Here is a 26,576-nt window from a genome sequence, read left to right on the forward strand (position 1 = left end):
ATGGATATTTGGCCCTCCCCAGCCTAAAAATAGCAGCCTCGAGCTGCCCAAGAAAAGGAGCAAACATTAGATGTACCAATCCTGGCGTTTTACCCGGCTCTTCCCCACGCCATATTTTTCGTTAATTTCTTTATTAGCTAAATACATGTACAATGAACTATACACGCACTGACAACTTTCTTACAATGCACAAGCGCCAGATGGTGAATAGTCTCATAAACATTGCATGCTCCCGCTGCTATCAGCGACCCCAGGTGTACGATGATGAAAGTAGTAGTCATCCTCACTGGCGGTAACCTTTTCACCCTCAGTCACATCTGCTGGACCACACGCTGTCCTCTCTGTGACAGCGTGTGAACCGCGATATCCAGTGACTGTGACCAGTAGTGACTTCAGTAAGGTTACCGCCTGTCAATGTTGGTGTCACACAGATGACAACGTGGGAATCACTGGATGTTCGGGCCCCCATTCACTAGAATGGGGTCCGGGTTTGAGATCAAGTTCAGGTACAGTTCTGATACCCGAACCAAACTTTATTGTAAAGCTCAGCTGAACCCGACGGACCCAAACAAACATCCATGGGTCTGCCCATCACTAATCATAACTATACCCGAACAAAGATACCAAGTGATTTTTTCCACAAACGGATTTAATATATTTTATGTTTTTCAGTACATTTCATGCTAAAATTAATGGCATTCCTCTATACTATAACTTATCCTGCCAAAAAATAGTTTTCATACTGCTAGGTTGACGACAAAGTAAAAAAAAAATATATAGCTAATGGAAAAGGGGAGGAAAAACCAGAAGTGCAAAATTAAATGTCCTAGTACTTAAAGGATTAATGTAAGGTGTTTTCAGTTATCAACAGATAAGTTAGCGAAATCGGGCAATGGTCTACAGATAAATCTATCGTGTCAATGGTTCTAATGCATCTAACATTGCAACTATTGAAACCACAATACATATCATTATGACTGATGAATCTGTGTGAAGATTAGACATACGTACCAACAAAAACTTATTCCAAAGGTCTAAGAATTTGAACCTTCCGGACAATACTAAATTCCAGTACGCGATTGCCATATCCAAATCTGAAAAAAAACCCCCACAAAAACACATCAATAAATGAGATCAGAGATATTCAGAGGGTACAGAGATGTCAACACACTTCTACACATAGAAAGGTATTAGATAGGATGTCAGCAAACAGCATGCTAGAGAATCATACAAGAACCAAGTAACTTAACAACTATGAAATGTAACATAGCAGTGACAAAAGGATTATACAACGTCAGTCACTTCTTCAATAGTAAGTTACGGCTTGCGGAGAGCACTGTACAATAATTTTTCCAGTATATTAGTACAATTTTCCATTTTGGATATCAAATGCAGAAATTATCTCGTTGGTGCAGTGACCCACAACTTTTTTTGATGATGAAATAGTATTTTTTTTCATCCTGGTATTCAAAAATCTTTATAAGAGCTTTGTTTTTTGCCATGTGAATGGTATTCTTGAATAGCTTTCCTCCCCAGGACATATGTTATGAGGAGAGTACATATGTATAAAGTTCGGGCGCTGATCCTATACAGGGTAGATGCTAGCTGTGCTATACAGCTGATGACAGCCTCTAACTGCAAGTGGAGCGAGCTTTGTAGCTTTGACCGCTGCAGTATTACCAAATAAATGGAGCTATTAATCTCTGGGCTGTCCATTCGTGAATGCAGGGTGCCGATGGGTTGGCTCAATAGCTGAGGGCTTGTTGAAGGCCCTTGCCACTCCAAAGAAGCTCAGCTACAGTCTGGGCTTCATATAAGACTGTATTTTTCACTATATATTGTAGGTTTTAATTCCCCTAGAAAAAAATAATTGATTTTGAAATCGGCCCCTTTTATTTTTGCAAAAATAAAAACAATAAGCAAAATAAGCATATTCTGTATCGCCACGTCAACAAAAGTCTAATCTATCAAAATCTAAATTTGTTTACACCGTATGGGAGAAAAAAAAAAAAAAATCAAAATGCCTGCTATTTTTCAGTTGCTGAACACTACAGAATTTCAGAAGATAAGTTTCACGAGCCGGCAGTGAACCAATGGGAAAGGTGTGAGTGGAGTTGAGCGAATATATTCGGAGTCTGTTGCCGAATCTTAATTTGCCATATTCTTAACCTATTTGTGCCGAATTTATGTTTGATGATCGGCTCCGGACATATTAGTTCATTTCTTCTCCCACTGATAATATAAGCAGTGGTTGACATAAAGCAAAATCAGTCCAAAAAAGGCAAAAGTCCTAAGTACCTACCAAGCCCTTTCTGTCCAGGATTCTTTGCAAAATTAAATGTAAACTGATAGAAGTCTTTAAATTTGAGTGTGTCTTTGATCTCTTGTTCTAATCTAGGCAGCTGGGCTCTTAGTTTTTCTGTACTGTCACACCTGGAAATAGAAGACATGTTAAAAAGCAATAAAACCTTTAGCTTGTCTTGAATAAGCCACAATTCCGGCCTTTACTAGTCGGTATCTGCTAAAGTTACCAAGCATTGTAAAACACGAGCTTTCACACAGATGTTGTCCTTCTTACATTGTAGTACAGCATACAACAGTTTCCAGTTATATCATCCTTGAAGGCCCCTCTTCTGTCACCTATTTTTTGGCATATAAGCTGTGGCCACCGCCATCAGGGGCTTATCTACAGCATTCTGTGATGCTGTAGATAAGCTCAAAATGTAACCTAAAAGAGAGTCCGGTCCGATGGGTGTCACGGTCTGGCGCCTCCCATCTTCTAGCGGTGACGTCCTCTTCTTTGTTTCCCGTTGCGGCTCCGGCGCACTGCTCTGCCCTGTTGAGGGCAGAGCAGAGTACTGCAGTGCGCAGGCGCCAGACCTCTCTGACCTGGTCTGGCGCCTGCGCACTGCAGTACTCTGCTCTGCCCTCAACAAGGCAAAGCAGTACGCCTGCGCCGTGATGGGAAGCAAAGAAGAGGACGTCACCGCTAGAAGATGGGAGGCGCTGGACCGGACCGTGACACCCATCGGACCCGGACCACCCCTGGGTGAGTATAATATAACTCGTTTTTCTTCTCTTTCAGGTTACATCGGAAGCTTATCTACAGCATTACAAAATGCTGTGAATAAGCCCCTGATGGCAGTGGCTGCAGCCTATATGCCAAAAAATAGGAGACAGATTCCTTTTAAAAGGAGTTCTCTGGGGAAGAAAAAAAAAAAAAAGACTAAAAAAGAAAGGTCACAGAAATAAAGTCCTAAATATCTTTAATTAGTAAATCACAATTGTTTTGTCTAGGGAGGTATAGTATAAGAACGTCCGCTATCCTGTTACCCTGAGAGAAGTCTGTCCAGTACGAAGCTCCACTGCTATGACATATTCAGAATAGGAGCATCACTGGTATTTCCAGTTAGGCCTTATGGATAAGGTGGAGAGTAATGAGAGAGGCCTGTTTTCACCTCGACATGCTTGATATCCCCAGTATTAGATCAGATAGACAAGGTGCACAGTAGTGTGAGCAGTGTCTTTTTATCTCATCACCCCTGGTATCTCCAGCATTAGATCAGACAGACAGGGTGGACAGCATGGGGCGCAGCATGTTTTTATTTATTGGATCAGAAAGTCATTGTAGACAGCAGTGTGAGCAGTCTCTTCTTACCGCAACACCCCTGATATCTCTGGTAGTAGATTAGTATAGCCAAAGGAAGCACGATTCTACACATGAAAGGAGGTGGGACTTGCCAATTAAATGTATTATGGAATTTATTAATAGTGATATTTCATTTAGTTATGTATTCCTGGAAACCTCTTAAATGGCTGTCCAAAATGACATAACTGGAAACTGTAGTAATGTGCTGTACTGTATTACAAGATGGCAAACAGCTAGTCTGAAAACTCAACATGGAAGATGACTAAAATGGCATACATGTTTAGGTCTTCAATAAAATGACTTTAAATGTAAACTAATTGTGTCATGGTCCTGCTTGTTTTCCTCTATGTACTAAGATGAAGCAGAGAGACCCCCTTTCAAATGGATATACACAATTAAAAAGGATTACCGTAGCTTTTTTTTTTGTAAAGAAAAGAACATACTGTAAATACATATGTAAAAATAAAAAATTCTTGTTCTGAATTTAATCCAATCATTTTACACTTGGAATCAGGAGGGAAAAAAATTGCTCTTTTTGGTCAGATGGGTTTATGCATTGCGGTTATACCTATTCTACTTTCCTTTATCTTCTACCATTTCTTGGTATAACTCTTTGGACATGTGTCTTTTTCCAACTATGCTATGTAAGATAAGAAGATCCACGTGATCTGTAGCACGAGACTAGCTAGAAGATCCAGCCACTCAGCGCTGGCATGTTACCCCCGTATTACTGGAGTGCATGCTCTAACTGGGTGCTTGCAGCACCTCTCCACAGTACCAGGATGAGCTGCTTCTGTGGGTGGCTCCATTTTATTTTACTGTATACTGTGTGTACAGTCCTCTCCCCAATATAGTCAGTAATTTTCAGCTTCCAGCAGCTTTCTTTGACCGGTATATGTAATGAATTGCTTTAGCTGTATTAGTTACTTGCTTATTTAACCTTCATTTTTGTTCTATAATTTTTGGATGACAACCTGGTGTTTTCAAAATCAATTATGAGTTTATTGGTCTCAAACTACATTGTTTTAGACTACAATATGGGTCATAACACTGAAAAACGCATACGCTGGGCCCAAAAATTACAAACTCATATATACAGCATGTCTGCAAAGATGATGACAGCACTTCAGTTTGCTTGCTTTAATCACTCCACACAAGCACACAGTGTTTCTGTCTAGCAGAGATAATAACACAGCAAGCATTCAGAAGACAGTCAGAAGTTACCAGTATGATGAAGTCTGTCCCTTGTTTTATGTCCAACTCACTGCAGTACAGAAAACTATTTGCTAGAACCTCTCTCTAGATATGTACAGTTTAGGCCGGTTTCACATTTGCGTTAAAGGCCGCAGCGTCGGCCTGCGCACGGCCGCCGCCAAGGCTAGTTTCACATTAGCGTTTTTTTGCGCAGTGCATCGTGCGCATAAAAAACGCATGCAAACGCAAAACAACCGCGCTTTTTTTAACGTCATGCGTACGCTGACGCGTCAAAAAAACGCAGCGTTGCTTGCGTTTTACATGCGTTTTTGCATGCGTTTGCGTTTTTTATGCGCATGAGGTTTTAGGTGTGACATTTCACATTTTTGCTGTTTTCAGTCTTGCAGCAGTCTGTAGAGTATTGGGGAATTCCAGTGCCCACACAATCTTTTATCACCTTGGTTTTTGGGAGTGGTTTTCCATTGTCTAGAACACATTCCAAACTTGTTTACCTAAAAAAACGCATGCGCACAAAAAACGCAAACGTGCGCCAGACCATGCGCACGCATGCGTTCCCATAGACTTCAATGTGCTGTTTTTGCGCATTCCGTGCGCAAGCGTTTTTTTGACGAGACAGGGCGGACCAAAAAATGCAACATGTTGCGTCTGGCGCGAAAGAAAAAAAAAAAAACGCATTCGCACGAAAACGCAAGCGTGCGCAAGACCATGCGCACGCCATGTTAAACATAAGTGCGCAGTGCGCACGATGCGCCGCGCACAAAAGCGTTAAAGTGAAACCAACCTAAGCCCCGCCCCCAGCGACTCCTCCGCCAGTAGCTCCGCCTCCGGGCGCATGACGCTGCATGCGTCCCCTATCTTTATCACTGAGGACGCAGGCCGTGCGCAGTATGTGTTTGGCGGCGCCTGCGTCCTTTTGACGGTGCCGAGCGCAACCAAATTGTAACAGGTTGCGTTTGGCGCTGGTCGGCGCACCGTCAAAAGGACGCAGGCGCCGCCAAAACGCATACTGCGCACGGCCTGCGTCCTCAGTGATAAAGATAGGGGACGCATGACGCGTCATGCGCCCGGAGGCGGAGCTACCGGCAGAGGCGCGGCTGGGCTTTGTGGCGGCCGTGCGCAGGCCGACGCTGCGGCCTTTAACGCAAATGTGAAACCGGCCTTACAGCTCAAATTTAAAGGGGTTTTTTCACTTTCAGGAAAGTGGACCCCAAGTGATCTAAAATACTAATTAGAGCAGATACTCATATCCTCAAAGGTTCCCCCCACACTGCCTAGGTCTCCGCTGCAACAGCGATGTCACATCTTCAGAGAGCAACACCGCTGTAGACAATCGCTGAGCTCAGTGGCTCTAGCCATCCACCTCGGCCCGGCTAGTGATTGATCGGCGGGATGTCAGTGTTGCAAACAGAGCACCAAGGCCTATGCAGCAGCAGGAAGCCGGCTCTTGGACCGCAGAGGGCGAGTACCCGCTCTTTTTAGCATTTTAAAGCATCTGGAGTCCACTTTCCTGAAAGTAGAAAACCCCTTTAATGTTACTGTTTTCCCTTTATGTGACAGGTGAAAGTGTGACAACTAGTTTGCTACTAATGAAACACTTGTATTTCATTGATCTGATAGCGCTGGAACCAAATACTCACCCTAGCTCTGTCATGCCGTCTACAAATTCCTTTTTACTAAATTCACATTGTGTAGCAGCTCTGAACTTCCATGCGATGACCAATACACTGGTACTTGCTGGATCCAAATGTAAGTCATCGCAGAACAATTGGATGCCGTCTATCCCTATTTTATTTTCATCTTGAGGGTCTGGAATTAAAAACAGGCATATTTTATGGGGCTAACAGAACAGTCATTGGGTACAGTAGTGTACAGCCAACCGCTCCCACCATATAACTTACAGCAGTCACAGAATAGTCCTGTCTGACCGAACCATAGGGCTGCTCTAGTCAGGAGACATTCCCACCCAGCAATGTGCTCTGTGTCAGTCATACAGCAGCCTTTAGTAAACTCTGCTCCGCAAACTATATGTGGCTGTGGCTCTGAGGTTCTTTAAAAAAGTATTCTAAAGACCAAAACATTGATGGGCTATCCTTAAGACTGTGCATTTAAAGGGAACCTGTCACGTCATTTCAAGCATCTAAACTGTCCCCAGCGTGTTGTTAGTGATGCACAGTGTGGAGCGAGCTGCACTTGAGCAGTGTTGAGTGGGGAGACACGCATGCGCCGCAAGGTGCGGCCGACTCCATGCTATACACTGCACACGAGCTGCTGCGCGCTTGACACTGTGCAAGCGCGGGATTCCAGTGGCGTCAGCGCAACCAGGGAAATTAAATCAAATTGAGTGGTCGGTGATGCCCGTGACCAAACAGAAAATGAAGGACCACCACATGACTAAACAAGCAGGTAGTATATAAAGTGCTTTTTGGACATCATTACTGAACCGTTTTTAATGAAAAAAAACGTGTTAGTGATGCACTCTGCATCAATAACAATGCACTGGGGACAGTTTACATGCTTGAAATGACGTAACAGGTTTGCTTTAAGGAGAAACCCTGGATCCTATATTATGCTGGCTAACAGTGGGGGGTATTGGAAGTTGGATCTCTGCGATCAATCATGGATGACCTATCCTAAGAATTGGACATGCCAGGAAAATCCCATTACTGTCTGTTCTAAGATGAAATCAATGTCAGTATATTTACATTTAGGTACAGCACTTCAGGTTCTTGGAATGAAGTCAACCAAAGCTTACAATTTAAACTGAAAGTTGCATAACAGAACATTGGATGGGTTATCCCACTGATAAAATAAAGACAGTAGCTGTAGATCACAATAAAAATATAAACACGCAACATCAACTCTTAAAACCACTGCCAATACAGAGCTGACGCTCTAGGGGCCCCACACAGTTCAGCACACATTTTGCTTTTACAAGTGCTAGGATTCTCGGCACATTCAATTGTAATGTGGTCTGTGGCCAGAACTCAGCTGAGAGGAGAACAGAAAAAGACAGAGTTACACACTCTCCTACTAGACTGTCAGAACAAGCTCACTGATGGCTGCTCAGTTACACAGCAGCCACTGTCTCTTATTGGTGCAGCTTTCCTCACATACTGACCAGCAATTCTGTCCATACAATGGCGGCTGGTGGAGGAACATGTGACCAGACCTGTCCCTCAGCCGCCTCCAATTGTGAAATACCTCACATGAGGAGCCCTTTGTCTTTCTGAGCTCCTCTCATCTGAGTTATGGCCACAGACTACACTAACCCATTAAGGACAAAGCGTCACTTAAAGGGTTGGTCCAGCATCCAAAATGTTAATTCCAAATATCTTTCTTTAGACCCCAATTACTTTTCGCTTTATTACACAACATCCACCACTTCTCGCTATACGGGTTTTTTTCCGCCCCTTGACTGCTAATCCCAGAATAAGCAGATATTTCAACAGGCAGTTATACTGAATCTTTTCCCACAAACCTGCCCATCAATATGTCCCACTTCTCTAGCTCTATAACATGCTGTCCACAGATTTTACATTTCCAAGCAGACAGGCTTTCCTTAAAAGTCTAGTTTGTGCCACACCAATCTTTTTAACATCCACCAAAAATTGGTACAATCTGTTTAATAAACTTTTGTCAACATTAAAGAGGTTATCAAGGACTTTAGTTTTTTTCCTTTGGTGTTAAGAACTTATGGCATGTTGTTACCCATTACCTGCTTGTTCTACTTGGCGATGGGTCTCTGCCAGCTCAGTGGTTACGGACTGCTCCTGGCAGCAATTCACCTGAGGTGACATCTCAAAGATTGAGCAGCAGCTTCATCTTTTTTCTCTTTCGACAAGAGTGTCAATGACTGACAGCTGTCTCCCAGACGCCTTACTGTGGTGAGCCGACTGTCAATCAGCATGACGCTGGCAGTGACGCCCCATCAACAGACCAGACCCGAAGACCTGCTCTATTGATAGGAAGTGAAATGAAGGAGAGAGTAACCACCTGAGCTGGCATAGATGATTGCCAGGCAGAACAGGCAATTAGAAACTACCATCCTGTACATTCTTAGCCCCATAGGAGTTATACGACACAATCACATCTTCCCTCCCAACTGCAGGTGATGGGAGCTGAAAGGCATATGTGACTGAAGAACACAAGAACCTTTTGTTCTAGCCATTGAAACAAGGGTTAATTCTTGGACACCCACACATACTGGCTTTAATGGCCAACACTAAAGGGCTGACAGCTCTGCAAATGATATATACCTTCCTACAAGAGAAGTAATAAATATCTGATTGCTAGAGGCTCCACCAATGATTGGAAAAGGGGTCTTGAAACCTTCTCCGCCTCAATGAAGGGATAAGAGACTTAAAAAGAGTGGCAGTTGAGCATCCCTAGAGTAGCTCTATTCCAAGTATATGGGGCTGACAGAATCAGGAGAGTGCTGTACTTGGCTGCTTGTGATTGGAAATGGAGACTCAATTGACGGTTCATTTAATGTGACCCTCATTATAGTGGTGCAGTGACAAGGGTCTCAGGACCACCAGCAATCAAATATATCACTTATCAGATCCCATAAATACCATATTCATGGACAAATCTCTTTTTAAAGGGGTTATTTGATCATTAAGGTATGTTCCCACAGAGCATAAATGCCATGGATTTTCTACTGTGGATTTATTTGCGGAAGGACCGGTGCATATTAGTGTACCAGCGTTCTGAATGAGTTTTCAGGAAAACTCACACACTGAAGAAGAAATCCACTGTGGAAAATGTGGACCTAGAGTCTGCGGCACTTCAGTTCATGGTGAGGATGCCAGTACCTTGTCATGGCCAATAGTTTAGAGAATGACACAAATATTATATTTTCACATGATCTGCTGCCCTCTGGTTTTTATGTGTGTTTGTCAGATTTTTTTTATCACATACAGAAATATAATTGCAATCATATTATGAGTAACAAAAGGTTATATTGACAGAATGAGTTAATGCAGCAAGTCAATATTTGCAGTGTTGACCCTTCTTCTTCAGGACCTCAGCAATTCTCCCTGGCATGCTCTCAATCAACTTCTGGATCAAATCCTGACTGATAGCAGTCCATTCTTGCAAAAATCAATGCTTTTATTTTGTCTGAATTTGAAGGTTTTTGTTTGTCCACCCGTCTCTTGATGATTGACCACAAGTTCTCAATGGGATTAAGATCTGGGGAGTTTCCAGGTCATGGTCCCAAAATCTCTATATTTTGTTCCCTGAGCCATTTAGTTATCACCATTGCTTTATGGCAAGGTGCTCCATCATGTTGAAAAAGGCATTGTTGATCGCCAAACTGCTCTTGGACGGTTGGGAGAAGTTGCTCTTGGAGGACATTCTGGTAACATTCTTTATTCATGGCTGTGTTTTTAGGCAAGACTGAGAGAGAGCCCATTCCCTTGGCTGAGAAGCAACCCCACACATGAATGGTTTCAGGATGCTTGACAGTTGGCATGAGACAAGACTGGTGGTAGCGCTCACCTGGTCTTCTCCGAATAAGCCGTTTTCAGATGTCCCAAACAATCGAAAAGGGGATTCATCAGAGAAAATGACTTTACCCCAGTCCTCAGCAGTCCACTCCCTGTACCTCTTGCAGAATATCAGTCTGTCCATGATGTTTTTTCTGGAGAGAAGTGGCTTCTTTGCTGCCCTCCTTGAGACCAGGCCTTGCTCCAAGAGTCTCCGCCTCACAGTGCATTCAGATGCACTCACACCTGCTTGCTGCCATTCCTGAGCAAGCTCTGCACTGCTGGTAGCCCGATCCCACAGCTGAAACACTTTTAAGAGACGGTCCTGGCGCTTGCTGGTCTTTCTTGGGCGCCCTGGAGCCTTTTTGGCAACAAGGGAACCTCTCTCCTTGAAGTTCTTGATGATGCGATAGATTGTTGACTGAGGTGCAATCTTTCTAGCTGCGATACTCTTCCCTGTTAGGCCATTTTTGTGCAGTGCAATGATGACTGCACGTGTTTCTTTAGAGATAACCATGGTAAACAGAAGAGAAACAATGATGCCAAGCACCAGCCTCCTTTTAAAGTGTCCAGTGGTGTCATTCTTACTTAATCATGACAGATTGATCTCCAGCCCTGTCCTCATCAACACCCACACCTGTGTTAATGGAGCAATCACTGAAACGATGTTAGCTGGTCCTTTTAAGGCAGGGCTGCAATGATGTTGAAATGTGTTTTGGGGGATAAAGTTAATTTTCTAGGCAAATATTGACTTTGCAAGTAATTGCTGTTAAGCTGAGCACTCTTTATAACATTCTGGAGTATATGCAAATTGCCATTAGAAAAAATGAAGCAGTAGACTTTGTAAAAATTAATATTTGTGTCATTCTCTAAACTTTTGGCCATGACTGTACAGTATTTCACCCTTTGAATTAAACACCACAAAATGTCTATAAAATCTGCGCCTTTTCTTCAGCAATATGTACTAATGCAGATTCCACTGCTGCTTTTATGCTGTGGAAGCTTCCCAAGGAATATATATTCAGGTGTGAACATATGCCATAAATGCACCGGTCACTTAGAAAGTCTGTACTTTAAGTCTTGACTTAGCATGGCACTGCAATTTATTACGTTGCTTTCCTATTCAAGTGAGAAGGATGTAGCACTACTAAAAGTGCTGGATAAATAAGGAGGCGAATGCAGGAATGCTGTGGCACCATCAAACAAGCCGTTGGTAGGGATGATGAGCGATGGGAGCCCATTCATCTAAAGTCATCAACACTGCAGCCTGTCGACAAGGATCAGTGCTGGGCCTGGGGCGGGAGAATAAAGCTGTGTTTCACATTTTCTACCTCTGTACATTACTTCCGGACAACTCCTTTAACAGTGAATCCTAAAGATAGGCAATCAATTGTCTAGCACTGTAATCGCAGTCGCTGCTCCCCTTTGTTTAGTGCACAGCTCCTCAGCCATATACAGAGGTTATACATAAAGACAGATAATTAAAGGTCCTTACCTTTGTAGCGATTATACAATTGCTCTAATTTCTTTTTGTCTACGGTACTTTTCATTGACTCTTTGCAGTACAAGGCTGTATTCTGGAAGTAGTTGTCTGTGGCCAGTTCTAGTTTCCAGTCATTCTGTGTTAAACAGTATATTGCAGTCCTTTCCCCAGCCTGGGTAAATGCCATAAACTGGCGCACCTTGTCCTTCTGAGACGATTTAAGTTTATGCTTTGGGATGCAAAAGAAGCGGTTTCAGCATGGTACTCATGTTATTCATTATAAAGATTTACGTCTGGGGATGTGCGCATGCTTCATGTCAGCATTACATGTCATATCGGCATAAGATGACAGAGCTTTGTTCTTCTGAGCTTAAAATCTCAGATCTGGAGACTCAGAGGGCAGCGTCTATATATCTGTATTAAACACAAACCAGACTTTTGTAAGACATTCTACTATGACTTAGAAATATATAGGTAGGGCACACCACTCCCTACACTCTCGCCCTCCTCAAATAGAAATACACCTAGAGGCACATCACAGGCCAACTAGACGCAAAGCCCAAATTATCTGTACCATATAAGAACAGTGGGACTAGGGCTGCGGCCGCATCATGACCAAAAACTGCAAAAGCATGCAAATGACAACAGCCAAAAAATGTCATTTTTAATTTTGTGGTTATTTTGGCTGGTCACCCTGCAGCCACTAACAAAGAAAGTACTTTTAGCTGCTGGCATTTGCTAACATTTCAGAACTGCATGTCATGCGACTTGTGGCTGCATCATGACCACAGCATGTGGACACAAGATAAAAAGACTAGTACAAATTTCCTTTTATCCACCATATCAAGGACCAAAAGATTCTGGATTATTAAAGGGAATCTGTCACCGCATTTTTCGCTTATCAGCTGCCGGCACATCCATCAGGGGCTTATCTACAGCATTCTGTAATGCTGTAGATAAGCCCCCGATGTAACTTGAAAGATAAGAAAACTGAGTTATATTATACTCACCAGGTGGGGGGGGGGTCCAGTCCAGTTTTGGTCCGATGGGTGTTGCGGTCAGGCGCCTCCCATCTTCTAATGGTGACGTCTTCTTCTTTGCTGCCTTTCACGGCTCCTGCGCAGGTACACTGCTCTGCCCTGTTGAGGGCTTAGCAGAATACTGCACTGCGCAGGAGCCATGACAGGCAGCAAAGTTAGAAGATGGGAGGCGCCGGACCTCAACACCCATCGGTCCAAGACCGGACCGCCCCCTCCGGTGAGTATAATATAACTCATTTTTCTTATCTTTCACGTTACATTGGGGGCTTCTCTACAGCATTACAGAATGCTGTAGATAAGCCCGATGGCAGTGCCGGCAGCTGATAGGCGAAAAACAGGGTGACAGATTCCCTTTAACCATGGCCTATTTCTTTAAAAGTTACAAACACCATATCTCCCAATTTTTGAAGAACAGAAAGAGGGACAAATCATGCGCTCACACGCTGCGGCAAGTTTTGACCACACCCCAAATCCACGCCCATTTACCATTTCTTTTTCCCCTGGCAAGAGACGTCAGAGGGGTGGTGGCAATGAGGGACATTCAGCAGGCGCCTCAGACTGCAGGGCGTAGACCCAAATCCAGGAATGTCCGATGTAATCAGGGAACTCGGGTCCAGCATCCAGGTCAGTGCTACCTGGCAGCTGAACAGGAGGCCGTGAATCTCTTATGTTCTAGCGTCCCCGGCATGTCTTTTGAATAGCCAGGGCTAGTGCGACGTAATCTGTGTGTCCTGCTCACCTCTAGTTGTTCTTTTGTTCTTTCATTCACAGAGCCGCCAGAACTTTACCATATTTAGGTAGGCATTCTGTAATGCTGTAGATAAGCCCCCGATGTAACCTGAAAGAGAAGAAAAACACGTTATATTATACTCACCGAGGTGGGCGGTCCGATGGGTGTTGCGGTCCGGTTCGGCGCCTCCCTTCTTCATGCGATTACGCCCTCTTCTCCCGTCCTGAAATGGCTCCGGCGCACTGCTCTGCCCTGTTGAGGGCAGAGCAGAATTCTGCAGTGCGCAGGCGCCAGACCTCTCCCAACGCCTGCAGGACTCTGCTCTGCCCTCAACAGGGCAGAGCAATGTGCCTGCGCCATTTCAGGACTGGAGAAGAGGGCGTCATCGCATGAAGAAGGGAGGCGCCGGACCGGACCGCAACACCCATCGCACCGGACCGCCCACCTCGGTGAGTTTAATATAACGTGTTTTTCTTCTCTTTCAGGTTACATCGGGGGCTTATCTACAGCATGCTGTAGATAAGCCCCCGATGTCTATGCAGGCAGCTAATAGGCCAAAAAAGGGTGACAGATCCCCTTTAATGTGTTTTTTATAGTACAGAAAAGTTTTGATTCTGAATTCAAAGAAACTGCAGTTTTTTACATACTGTATGTTGTTTTTAGTCTCCACATAGAAGACAAAAGAGGAAAAAAAAGCCCCAAAACCGCACCGTTCAGCAGCATCTTTAGACACATAGTTCTCATGAATTTACATCCACTTTTCTTGGATAGCTAAACAGCAGAATTTCTGGGCAAAAAAAAAAAGCAGCAGAAAATATGAAAAATTTACGCTACATGTGAACAAAGTCTAAATTGTAAAGCAAATGTGATTCCATGAAATCTCTGCCCTCAGGGTGTCTAAAGAAGCTGCTGAACTCTGAAGTTATGGTGCATTTTTTCTCTCTAGACTTATGAAAAAAATGCATAAAAAAAAAAAAAACTGCTGCATTTTTAAGTGCAGAATCAAAGCTTTTGTGTACTATTAAAAAAGCGTTAAAAACTGCTTCATGTCTGCACCAAAAAAGGGCAAAAAGGCATAAAAGAAAAGCAACAAACACGCAATGATCAGCGAAGATTGCTGTTGTGTTGTATGATGTGGACACATACAGAAAAAAAGCAACAGAAAGAATGCAGCATTTGCGCTACGTGTGAACATGACCTCAGTCTTACAGTTTTATTACATTTGTTATGGGTTTAATAAAGAAATATCAAGTCACGCAATTTTATTTTACCGATTCCCATAAATAATCTGATTGCTGTGTTGTGCAGGTTGTTACGATTACAGGGACACCAAATATGTCTGTGTTATTTGCAGATTTGTGATCTTTTTCTTTTTTAAACAATATTTTCTTCATTATCAAGTGTTTTTATCTGGACCTCAGACCTGGCGAGGTTCACCTTCCAACAAGACAATGACCCTAAGCACACAGCTAAAATAACAAAGGAGTGGCTGCAGAACAACTCTGTGACCATTCTTGACTGTCCCAGCCAGAGCCCTGACCTAAAGCCAATTGAGCATCTCTGGAGAGACCTGAAAATGGCTGTCCACCAACGTTCACCATCCAAACTGACGGAACTGGAGAGGATCTGCAAGGAAGAATAGCAGAGGATCCCCAAATCCAGGTGTGAAAATCTTGTTGCATCATTCCCAAGAAGACTCATGGCTGTACTAGCACAAAAGGGTGCTTATACTCAATACTGAGCAAAGGGTCTGAATACTTATGACCATGTGATATTTCAGTTTTCCTTTTTTAATAAAATTTGCAAAATTTCTACATTTGTTTTTTTTTTCAGTCAAGATGGGGTGCAGGGTGTACATTAATAAGAAAAAAAAAAATGAACTTTTTTGAATTTACCAAATGGCTCCAAATTCTCCCATGTATGTCATTATAAGCCTGAGTACAGGAAGGCGAATTAGTGAATATACAATTTAATTTATGCACCGAGCATAGAGAAGGAGCCGCCCCCCCCCCCCCCCCCCTCCGAGGAAGAGGAGCTACATAGCGATGAAGACATTGAAGAGAGGTGAATTTCAGAAGCTGGGACAAAAGCTCTGATATGACAGAAAGTGGGACTGAGCCCTCAAATCAGGACAGCCCTGCTAAATCCAGAAAGGTTGGGAGCTATACAAACATGTCCTCCCAAAATATCCTGACATGGAATCTATACCTTATTCCTCCAATAGGGCAGCATGAATAAGTCATGAGCAATGCACAATAGGAAGCGGGCAGGTATATGCCACTCAAACACAGAAGACATCTCTGAAACAATGGAGTATCGCCAATAGCAGCAGGGCAAGTGGCCACTATGGGGCCTGTGAGCCTCTGTCCACCCATATCCATCTCAATTTTAACCCTTACAATGCAGATACCGCTGAACAGAATGATGGAACAAGGAGACGGTTACAACATTACACCTTTCAGCCTGTGCGTCTTAAGTCTCAGGGAAGCAGGAGTGATGACAACCCTACATCGCAACTACTGTGTGGAGCCAGTACTTGTTTTGGAGGCCACTGTGCGTCCTTGTGAGGTTAAGTGCACACGTTGCAGAAATTTCTGCTCAAAAACCTGAATCCCTTCCCAGAAACCACACCTATCTTTCTGCGGCGTTTTTTTGCGCGGTTTTGATGCGGGTTTTTCCGCAGCGGTTTCTAAACGCATGGAAGAAGCCAAAACCGCGGAAAAATCCGCAAAATTAATGTGCATGCTGCGTTTTTTACCGCAATGCGTTTTTTTCGCGGTAAAAAACGCATCAATGTGCACAAAAAGTGCAAAATGCATAGAAATGACTGTGCAGCTTATTTTTAGCGGTTTTATATTGAAAACCGCGGTAAAAAACACTAAAAAACGCTGTGTGTGAACACAGCCTAAAGTGTGGGTAGTGGGACTATGGGGGCATGATACTATGGGAGCAGTGGGAGTCACTGTGTGGTCATCATACTGTGAGAAGAGTCATTGTGGTGGGTTACTGTAACTGAAGGAGGATCATCATACTGAGCATTTGGAGGTTACCATATGGTGTGTGTGTTGTGTGGCATTTTTGGGGGCAACATAGTAAAGAGGTATATTAGATGGGAACACTAATTACGGTAGCTTTAGTAGGTTCGCTAGATCTGTGTACATGCCATAATACAAGTTGATTTCCTTGGGAAGTATGAACTTCTGTGACTATAACCTTTTGGATGTGACCATGCCTACCCCACCAAATAATCGGTTTTGGTTTTTTGAGAGGGGTGGGGCAGGTATTCTGACTTTTGTTAAGGAGCCTCATTCTTTGTATAGATGTTCCTGATGACACAAACTGGTTGGCTAACTAACGCTCCTTCAGTAATTATTGCTACTAGCATAGGTTGTGTCTACTTCGGCTTGGCACAGTCTTCCATGTGAAGAGGAAGTTAACTGTAATAAACGCTATTACTGTATGTATTAACATATTCATAGAGTATATGAACACGTGTAAGGCTCGGTTCACACTTCCTTTAGTTGTCCATTACAGACAAATGCTGTAAAATGTTTTAAGTAAAAGGTAGTAAAAGTAAAAGAAGAGATGTCACTTTGCTAGGATAAAGCAATATCTTCTTGAAGGGTACACTGCCAAAATCCCTACCCTTCCTTAGAATTAAAGGGCTGTAGCACTAATTAAGCACAGTGGCTATTCTGCTGTGGTGGCCCTGTCTACCGGGTTCTGTGGGAAAGACTCATTCATTAGAATGGAACCTCACTGTGGTTGGGTGGGACATCGTAGCACAGAAAATAAAATATATTGGTCCTTTGAGGGTCTAGATTGTCAGGGGTGTCAGACCACCCCCCCTTGCTTCTAGTGTTTTGTCAAATGTTTGCAATTTACTATAATCCTATAACAATACGTCTTTCAGTATATTTTGAGTCACCAGAGAAGCAAACCAGCCTCGCTAATAAGGTAATGCACCTACAATACTCCTTACTTCTACAAAGACCCAGTTTATTTCAAGATCTATTATTCATTAAGAAGCAGTAAAAGTACAGCGTGAAATAGCTATCGCCGCATATTTCCCAGCGACCTACACATCATGCGATAACTAAGAACACCAACAAATATTTTGTCAGTAAGATCTGGTGTGCGAAGACAGAAAACACATCGTTCTTCCCACGGCAGGCACTCCGTGGAGGATACAATGAGCCTAGTCACACATTTCATGTAGTCATTTTATGCCAAGCCCCAGCCATTTATCGAGGATCTGCGTCTTTAAACCCGTCCTGCTGAAGCTTATTTTCCCCTTCCTGACAAAGTGACGGTTTTTAAATCAGAAATGTGTCACTTTCTGGGGTAATAACTTTGCAATCATTCTTCCAATCCCAGTAATTATGAGACGTTGACAAGTGACACATTGCACTTTACTTTCCATATGTGTACTTTACATTTCTGAAATGTCCTTTTCATTTTGTTAAGGCCCCGTCACACACAGCGAGATCGCTGATTTTGTGATGCCACAGCGATCTCGCTGTGTGTGACATGTATCAGCAACCTGCCCCCCTGCCGGGTATCGCTGATCGCGCTCTAACATCCTGGGCCATTTTTTGATCGTTGTTCTCCCGCTGGTCAGCGCACATCGCTACATGTGACAGTGAGAGACCAACGATCAGCGACGCTGGGAGCTGGTTTCAAATATAAACGGCGGGTATCTAAGAGCCGCGCGGCTCTTAGTTACCCGCTGTTCACCTTGGAAACCAGCGTGCATGCTGGTCCTGATCGCTGCTGGGTCTGTCTATGTGACAGCTCACCAGCGATCAGCTAACCATGTCCCAGCGATCCCATCCACGTCAGATTGTGGGTGGGATCACTGGCACATTGATACGTGAAACGGGGCCTTTAGGATGTTGGAATGGTTAAAAGTTTAGTAGCTATTTTTCTTTTCAATAAAACTTAAAAAAAAAATCTATTTTTTTACAGACCTTTTCCTTTTTCAAGCAACTTTGAGAGGTCTATATGTCAGAAAGCCCATAAAGAGATATCAATGTAAAAACTGCACCCCTTGATTTATTCAAATCTGTATTCAGGAAATGTTTGTGTTCACAGGAATTAGTGCAATATGGAATGAAAAAAATAAATAAAAATTACACTCTTTCAACTAAAATGTTGCTTTAACCTCACATTTCTCATTTTCACAAGCTGTATTGAAAGCAAATGCACCCAAAAACTTGATAAGCAATTTCTGCTGAGTAAGCGGATGCCCCATTTGTGGTCCGGATCTACGGTTTATGAAGGAGGCACAGAAGGCAGAGACAGCTATTTGACTTTTTGAGTGCAATTTGGGCTGCAATTAATTGCGAATGCCATGTCAAAATCCCAAACAGCAGAAGCTCTCCACAAGTGACCCCATTTTGGAAGGTACACCCCTTAAGGAATTCATCTAGTGCTTGGCACAGGACACATTAGCGCAGACATCGCGAAATGGCCGTTGTCCCATGAAGCGTCCTATCTATTCTCTCGCTGCAACATGTTAAAGAAATGAAATAATCGAATGTTTTATAAGGATGGTAAGTGCCAAATTTTTTTCCTCTCTTTCTGAAATATGAGTATATATTGTAAGCTTGCGAGCAGGCCCTCGCTCTTTCTGTAACTGTTGAAATGTGTTACTTTGAATTGTTTTTATTACTGTAAAGTGCTGAAGCATATACTGGCGTTATATAAAAAAATAATTATTTTGTATACTGTAGCTAAAAGGTTGTCCTTTGGTCAATTTCTTATAAAGCCTTAGAAATGGTAACCAGTATGCCCATATCAATGTTTACAGTGTTTAAAATACAAAAGTTGTCTAAGCCTACAATACTATAATTGTATTACAACCATAAGAGGGTGATACCACATGACCAACATATCTCTGTGCAATTTGAACAATGTGCTAGTGAAAAATAACTAGATGTACTTATCTGCTGTAAGCATATTATAGAGAAAGAAATGATAGATCAAAGCAGTTTGTTCACAAGGTAAGTGTATCCAGGTTGGTGGGGAAAGTGGACAGCTGAAGTCCCAAAAAGGTATAAAGACCCAGGGGTGATACAGGGGAAGGAAAGAGATGGGAGTTGACTGAAAGAAGGTTGGCATTCTGGCATGGGTCTATGAGAGGTAGGCCATACCAAGGAGATGAGGACTACAACATGGGGCATAACAAGGAGGCAATATTTGAAAAGTTCCTTATTGGTAACTATGATATTATGGAAATGAATGTAAGCTTATAGCAAACCGGACAGCAGGATTTTTCTCAGAAAACTATTGACACTGTCAGGTCGGCACCGTTATACTAATCAAAATGATACCTGGGATGAAGAAATCTATCTTGTGGTTCTTGTGTAATCAGTTAGAAATTTTCAGCTAATGAGATTCCATGGCTTCCTCAGTCAATAAAGAGCGGCAGCTGTAATCGCACCCCCAGCACTGACAACAGGCTCAGCATTAGGGCCGGCTGTCAATCACTTCAGGGGCGTGCTTTACAGTGGTCACTCTCTATGCACAGAGCGGTGACTGAAACCGTGCTGCTGGTGCCACCTCTATGCCTGGAAGCCAAATGCTGCAGGGACAAATAAAGCTAATTTCCTCCTGATGAAACAAATTGTATACAATAGCACCTACATACAGTGCCTTGAAAAAATAAAGGGGATGAAGCAAAAGGAGAGCATGGAGTCACAGCTGTCCTTTACAAAGGATTAGTGGTCATGCACAAGCTTTGGACCAGAATACTTGTACACAATGGATTATCATTATATCTGCACATGCACTTAGTAAAACACGCCAACCGATAAATATTAGAGCTATCTTTGTGTATGTGTATTACATCAGTATTCTTGGATGCACAAGCACTTTATCTTTTCTATTTTTTATACCAGATACTCATGTTCATTATATTTTGATACCTCTAATATATACCATTGTGCAATTTCCCAGAGACTAAATAGCAGCTTTGTAATGTTATTTGTAGCAACAATACATACCTTTTTTATATACCGGTAACTTTCCGATACGCGCCTTCTTTTTTAGGGTATGTGCACACGTAGTTTTCTTGGTCTGCGGATTTTGTAGAGAAAACCGCAGGTAAATCCGCATGACAAAAGTCCTGCGGTTTATCACCTCATAATGGATGAGGTGTAAAACTGCAGCGTTTCTGCACTATACAATTGACATGCTGCGGATTGTAAACCGCGCGGAAAAATCCGCAGCATGTGCACAGCGTTTTTTTAATTTCCATAGGAAATAAAGGTACTGTACAACGCAACAGAATCTGCTGCGGACCCGCAGCTGCAGAAACGCTGCGGAACCGCAGCAGAATCCACACCGTGTGCACATACCCTAACAGTTATGTCACACAAAATAGTTATTACATAACATTTCCCACATGTCTACTTTACATCAGCACAATTTTGGAACTATGATTTTTTTTGTTACGAAGTCATAAGGGTTAAAAGTGGACCAGCGATTTCTCATTTTTCCAACAAAATTTACAAACCCTTCTTTTTTTTTTTTTTTTAGAGAGGCCACATCACATTTGAAGTGACGTTAAGGGGCTCATATGACAATAAATCCCCAAAAGTGACACCATTTGAAAAACAACATTCAAGATGAAACTAGCTGTCATTTTTTTACTTTTGGAAATCCCCCAATTCTAACTCCAACACTAACCCCAAAGAATGGAAAACGTTACAATGACAAAAGGGGAATTGAGTTACTATTTTATTCTGATCACTGTGATATCACACTGAAAAAAGAACCAATAGGAACCTAGCCTATTGTTGCCGGGAACAGATTTGCAAAGAAAAAATTGACCAGATCCGACAGGAAATTATCTCCAAATCCCCTCATACCATGCACTGTCCTCCCTCCCCCACTGCATCTAACTCACTCTCTGATTTTGAACCAGTCACAGAAGAAGAAGTAAGCAGGCTCCTTGCATCTTCTCGCCCAACTACTTGCACCAGTGACCCATTTCCGTCACATCTCCTCCAGTCCCTTTCCCCTGCTGTCACCCCTCACCTAACTAAAATATTTAACCTCTCTCTCTCTTCTGGTATTTTTCCCTCCTCATTTAAGCATGCCATCATACATCCACTACTTAAAAAACCATCCCTCGACCAAAACTGTGCCGCTAACTATAGACCTGTCTCTAATCTTCCCTTCATCTCTAAACTCCTGGAACGCCTGGTCCACTCCCGTCTTATCCGCTATCTCTCAGAAAACTCTGTTCTCGACCCTCTCCAATCCGGTTTCCGCTCTTTACACTCCACTGAAACTGCCCTCACTAAAGTCTCTAATGATCTGCTAACAGCTAAATCAAATGGTCATTACTCCATGCTAATTCTCTTGGATCTCTCTGCAGCATTCGACACTGTGGATCATCAGCTCCTCCTCACTATGCTCCATTCCATTGGCCTCAAGGACACCGTTCTCTCCTGGTTCTCCTCCTATCTCTCCGACCGCTCCTTTACTGTTTCTTTTGCCGGTTCCTCCTCCTCTCACCTTCCCCTTACTGTTGGGGTTCCTCAAGGATCGGTTCTATGCCCCCTCCTCTTCTCCTTGTACACTGCCCCTATTGGTCAAACAATCAGTAGATTTGGTTTCCAGTACCATCTCTATGCTGATGACACCCAATTATACGCTTGTTCTCCTGACATCACGACAGCCTTTCTAGAAAACACTGGCGATTGTCTAAACGCTGTGTCTAATATCATGTCCTCACTATATCTGAAACTGAACCTGTCAAAGACTGAACTCCTTGTGTTTCCTCCCGCTACTAATGTACCTACACCCGACATTGCCATTTCCGTGTGTGGTTCCACTATTACTCCCCAGCAACATGTCCGCTGTCTTGGGGTCATACTTGATTCCGAGCTTTCCTTTGCCCCCCACATTCGATCACTGGCTCGCTCTTGTCATCTGCACCTCAAAAACATTTCTAGAATTCGACCTTTTCTTACTTTTGACTCTGCAAAAACTCTTACTGTTTCTCTTATTCATTCTCGTCTCGACTATTGTAACTCTCTTCTAATCGGTCTCCCTCTCACCAAACTCTCCCCTCTCCAATCTGTCTTGAATGCTGCAGCCAGGATCATATTCCTCACCAATCGTTACACCGATGCCTCTACCTTGTGCCAGTCATTACACTGGCTACCCATCCACTCCAGAATTCAGTATAAACTTATTACCCTCACCCACAAAGCCCTCAATGGCTCAGCACCACCCTACATCTCCTCCCTTGTTTCAGTATACCACCCTACCCGCGCCCTCCGTTCTGCTGATGACCTGAGGTTAGTATCCTCAATAGTCAGAACCTCCCACTCCCGTCTCCAAGACTTTACACGTGCGGCGCCAATTCTTTGGAATGCACTTCCCAGGTCAATACGATTAGTCCCCAATCCCCACAATTTTAAGCGTGTCCTGAAAACGCATTTATTCAGACTGGCCTATCGCCTCAACACATTAACCTAACCTATCCCTGTGTGGCAGAGCCAAAAGTTTTACCATAACCAGGTTCCCAGCATCATGTTCCCACATGCTTTATGCATCCATTAGCCCTCTGTGTCTGTACTGTTACACACTTAACATTATGGCTGGTCCATACAATCAGGGCAACTGTTACCACCCACCTTTCGTGTCTACCTCTTTCCTCATAGACTGTAAGCTTGCGAGCAGGGCCCTCACTCCTCTTGGTATTTGTTATAATCTACTGTATGTGATTATTGTTATGCTGTAATGTATTGTCTGTACAAATCCCCTCTGAAATGTAAAGTGCTGCGGAATACGTCGGCGCTATAAAAATAAAATTTATTATTATTATTTATTATTATTATTTGCGCCCATTTTTTCCAGGAAGATGACACGGAAGGCCTAAGTTGGAGCAGAAGGGTCCAGGGGATGAGCCGGTATCGGGTGACCCCATTTCTCTCTTCTCTGATATGCTACGTCATTTCAGAGAAGAGAGAAATTAAATTTTAAGGCTAGTTTCATGCTATCGTTTCTGGGCGCAGCGCAGGGCCGCCGCTAAGCTTCGCCCGCGCCACCTCCTGTCATTTCCTCCGATCGCATGACTATGTCTGACTTTATTTATTTTTTTTAACATTTTTTGTGATCGCATTCACTGAATAACAGAGATTACGTGACAGGGAACCGTAAAAACCAGCCCTGATCATGTTCTCCAGGGTCTCAGCTACCCCCGAGTCCTGTAACATTTTTCGGGATATGAGGCTGCGCGAGATCTTATTTTTTTGTGCCTTGAGCTGACTTTTTACTGATACCATTTTAGGTAGATCCAATGTTTTGTTTGCAACATTGCAAAAAGAGAAAAGAGAAAACAGCAAAAAAGCAGGGACGTTTACCCAGCCAAGCCTCCAGATGCACAGGATGCAGTGGACCCATATAATTAAGACGGCAACACAGGTGCAAGAATACCGATGAAACAACCTCTCACAGCCTACCAATACATGGAGGGGGCGGTTGCCTGGTATATTGATGCACAATAAAAAAAAACTTGCATGCGGCGCTGTTCACACTATGGCAATGCACAGCATCCAGGTTAACAGCCTAGTAGTGACACCCTTCTACTAGATCAGGCGGGCTGCCCAGCGCCATGAAGATGTATGCCATGTGAACAGACACTGCAGTTTTCAAGACCAAATGGGCCCAACTGCACCCCGAATAAAAAGTGCAAAAAAACCCAAACATTTATTAGCTGATATTTTGGCCAAAATACGTGAGCCTGCAACCTGAGCCAAAGGTCCCCACGTTTACGGGTCCCTAGCACTAAATCCAAACACTGAAATAGCACAAAAAGAGGACTTAAAAATCCTCCATAATACAAGAAAACAGCAAAAAAGGATGCAGTGGACCCATATAACTGCTTTTTTGCTGTTTTCTTGTATTACTGGAGGATTTTTAAGTCCTCTTTTTGTGCAACATTGCAAAAAGAGGCAGCAGCCCAAGAAAACATAATTCTGGTGTTTTGTTTTTTTTCATTATGTCGTTTACCGATCGGATTAATTTTGTATTTTGATAGATCAGACTTTTAGGAACACATTGATACCAAGTGTGTGCAAATGTTTTTTTTTTTTAATTGCTCTATTTTTAATGGGGAAAAAAGAGGGGAGGGGTGATTTGAACTTGTGTTTTTTATATTAAAAACTTGATTCTCCCACTTTTTACTGTATTTAATAATCCACATAGGTGACAAGAAGCTGTGATTGTCTGGTCGCTTGTACTATACATTCTACTGTAGCCACAGGATGGGTTTCACAGGAATATTTTAATGACTGGCATGGGAGTCAACAGCAGATTCGAAGCTTCCATGACAACCCATCAGCGTCCCACAATCACATCATGGGAATGTCGATGGGAGCATGGAAAGCACCCCACCCATCCGGGATGCATTAAATACTCTTGCCAAAGATTAAGGCTGAGTGCAGACGTACTTTTTGGCCCTGCAGATTTTTCCGTGCAGAATTGAAGAAATCCGCAGGTGAAATGACCTGCATTTTTCCTGCGGATTTCTTCCATTTTTAATGCGGTTTTACCCCTGTGGATTTGGAGACAGGGGAGGTGGAAAACCGCACAAAAGTAGTAACATGCTGCGGATTTTGTACTGCGGAAAAATCCGCAGCGTCTGCTCAGCGTTTTTTTTTTCATTGCTTTAAATGCTACTGTACATCACAATGCGGATATGCAACGTTTCTGCGCGGTGATATCCGCATCGTGTGCACACAGCCTAAGAGCATGGCTGATAAGCCATCATGTGCCTCTATTAAATCAGCCATCATGTGCTGAGAAAGATGTGGGCTCTGCGTCAGAGCCAACATCAAAAGAAGGGACATGACATAAGTTTACATCATATGTAGTGAAGGGGTTAAATGAATGTCCATACCATGAAGCACAGAGCGCCTGTACTTAAACAGTCATTCTGTGCTGACAGAGTCTTTAAAATAAATGTGGCCTGAAATGATTGTTTTCATCCAAATCTGTGTGCGGGTGCCCCCAAAACCCAATATTGAAAAAAAAAACAAAAAACAGATCAGACACATCTATAAAAGCAGAGATCTATCATTTCTCCCCAAGACACAAATAAAAGGATTGCTACATTCTGAGAAATTCACTTGTATCCAAGTTATTATTGAAAACTAACTTAACACTGACCATATAGAGCCACTAGTTTCTCATTCAGGTACAGAAATCGCTAACTCATGCCTGTATATCAGTTCTGTAGGCGAAAGGGCAGCTCAAAGGAGATTCCCAATTTTACATGATTAAATATTAATTGTTTTCCCAAGGGAAATTACTTCTGCAGCTTTCTTATATAATTTGTGTTTTAGATACTATAGATCACTATTTGCCGTCAGAAAAAAAAAAAAAAAAAGTGGAAAACCCCAAAACAAGACAGAGCTTTAATCAAAATAGGACCCAGCTTCAGCTAGGCTTACACTACGACAGGAATTATGTGGGAATCCCACAATAACAGGACTCTGACAGGAGTCCCGACAGTCCATACAACCAAACACCTCAGCCGATTTCCCAGTAACGGAGGGATGGACTGGCCATGGCTGTTGGACTTGTCTTTGAAGAACTGCATGTGGATAGAAATAGCTTGGAGGTAAAATCCTACTGACAGATTCCCTTTAGGCCTCGTGCCCACTTACATAGAAGATCTGCAAGTGCAATGTGAAAAAAGAAAAAAAAACCTGCAGCAATTGGACGAGTATATCGGACAAGACTCATCAATGCAAGTCAATGGGTGCGAGAAAAAAAACAACAAAAAACGAACAGCACATGGTCCATGCGTATGCCGTCTGATTTTTATGGATACATTACCATTCTGTAGCACAGAACACTGCAAATGGTCCTGAAATTATGTAGAATAGTAGTTGGAGAAAAAAAATGCATAACATATGGATGCTATGTGAGAAATGGCGCATTACAC

At 42.9% G+C, this 26,576-nt stretch overlaps 1 protein-coding gene across 6 annotated transcripts in view; it reads right to left on the reverse strand.

Moving 5' to 3' along the window:
- The window catches only part of DCUN1D2 (defective in cullin neddylation 1 domain containing 2), a 43,396-nt gene that overhangs the window by 12,082 nt on the left and 4,738 nt on the right, over positions 1 to 26,576 (reverse strand). For 5 of the 6 annotated variants that reach the window (XM_073563531.1, XM_073563526.1, XM_073563530.1 and 2 more), the window contains exons 2-5: positions 11,849 to 12,065; positions 6,502 to 6,670; positions 2,303 to 2,433; positions 1,012 to 1,094 (exon numbers count right to left, since the gene is read on the reverse strand). In XM_073563531.1, coding sequence (XP_073419632.1) covers positions 1,012 to 1,094; positions 2,303 to 2,433; positions 6,502 to 6,670; positions 11,849 to 12,023 — 558 coding nt within the window. In that variant the 5' untranslated portion in view covers positions 12,024 to 12,065. Of the gene's footprint in view, positions 1 to 1,011; positions 1,095 to 2,302; positions 2,434 to 6,501; positions 6,671 to 11,848; positions 12,066 to 13,615; positions 13,695 to 26,576 lie in introns of those variants that run through there. The other variant, XM_073563529.1, reaches the window with a different exon arrangement.

The sequence above is a fragment of the Dendrobates tinctorius genome, unplaced genomic scaffold (assembly GCF_039654945.1).
Source record: "Dendrobates tinctorius isolate UK_male_01 unplaced genomic scaffold, ASM3965494v1 ptg000394l, whole genome shotgun sequence".
NCBI classification, from domain to species: domain Eukaryota; kingdom Metazoa; phylum Chordata; class Amphibia; order Anura; family Dendrobatidae; genus Dendrobates; species Dendrobates tinctorius.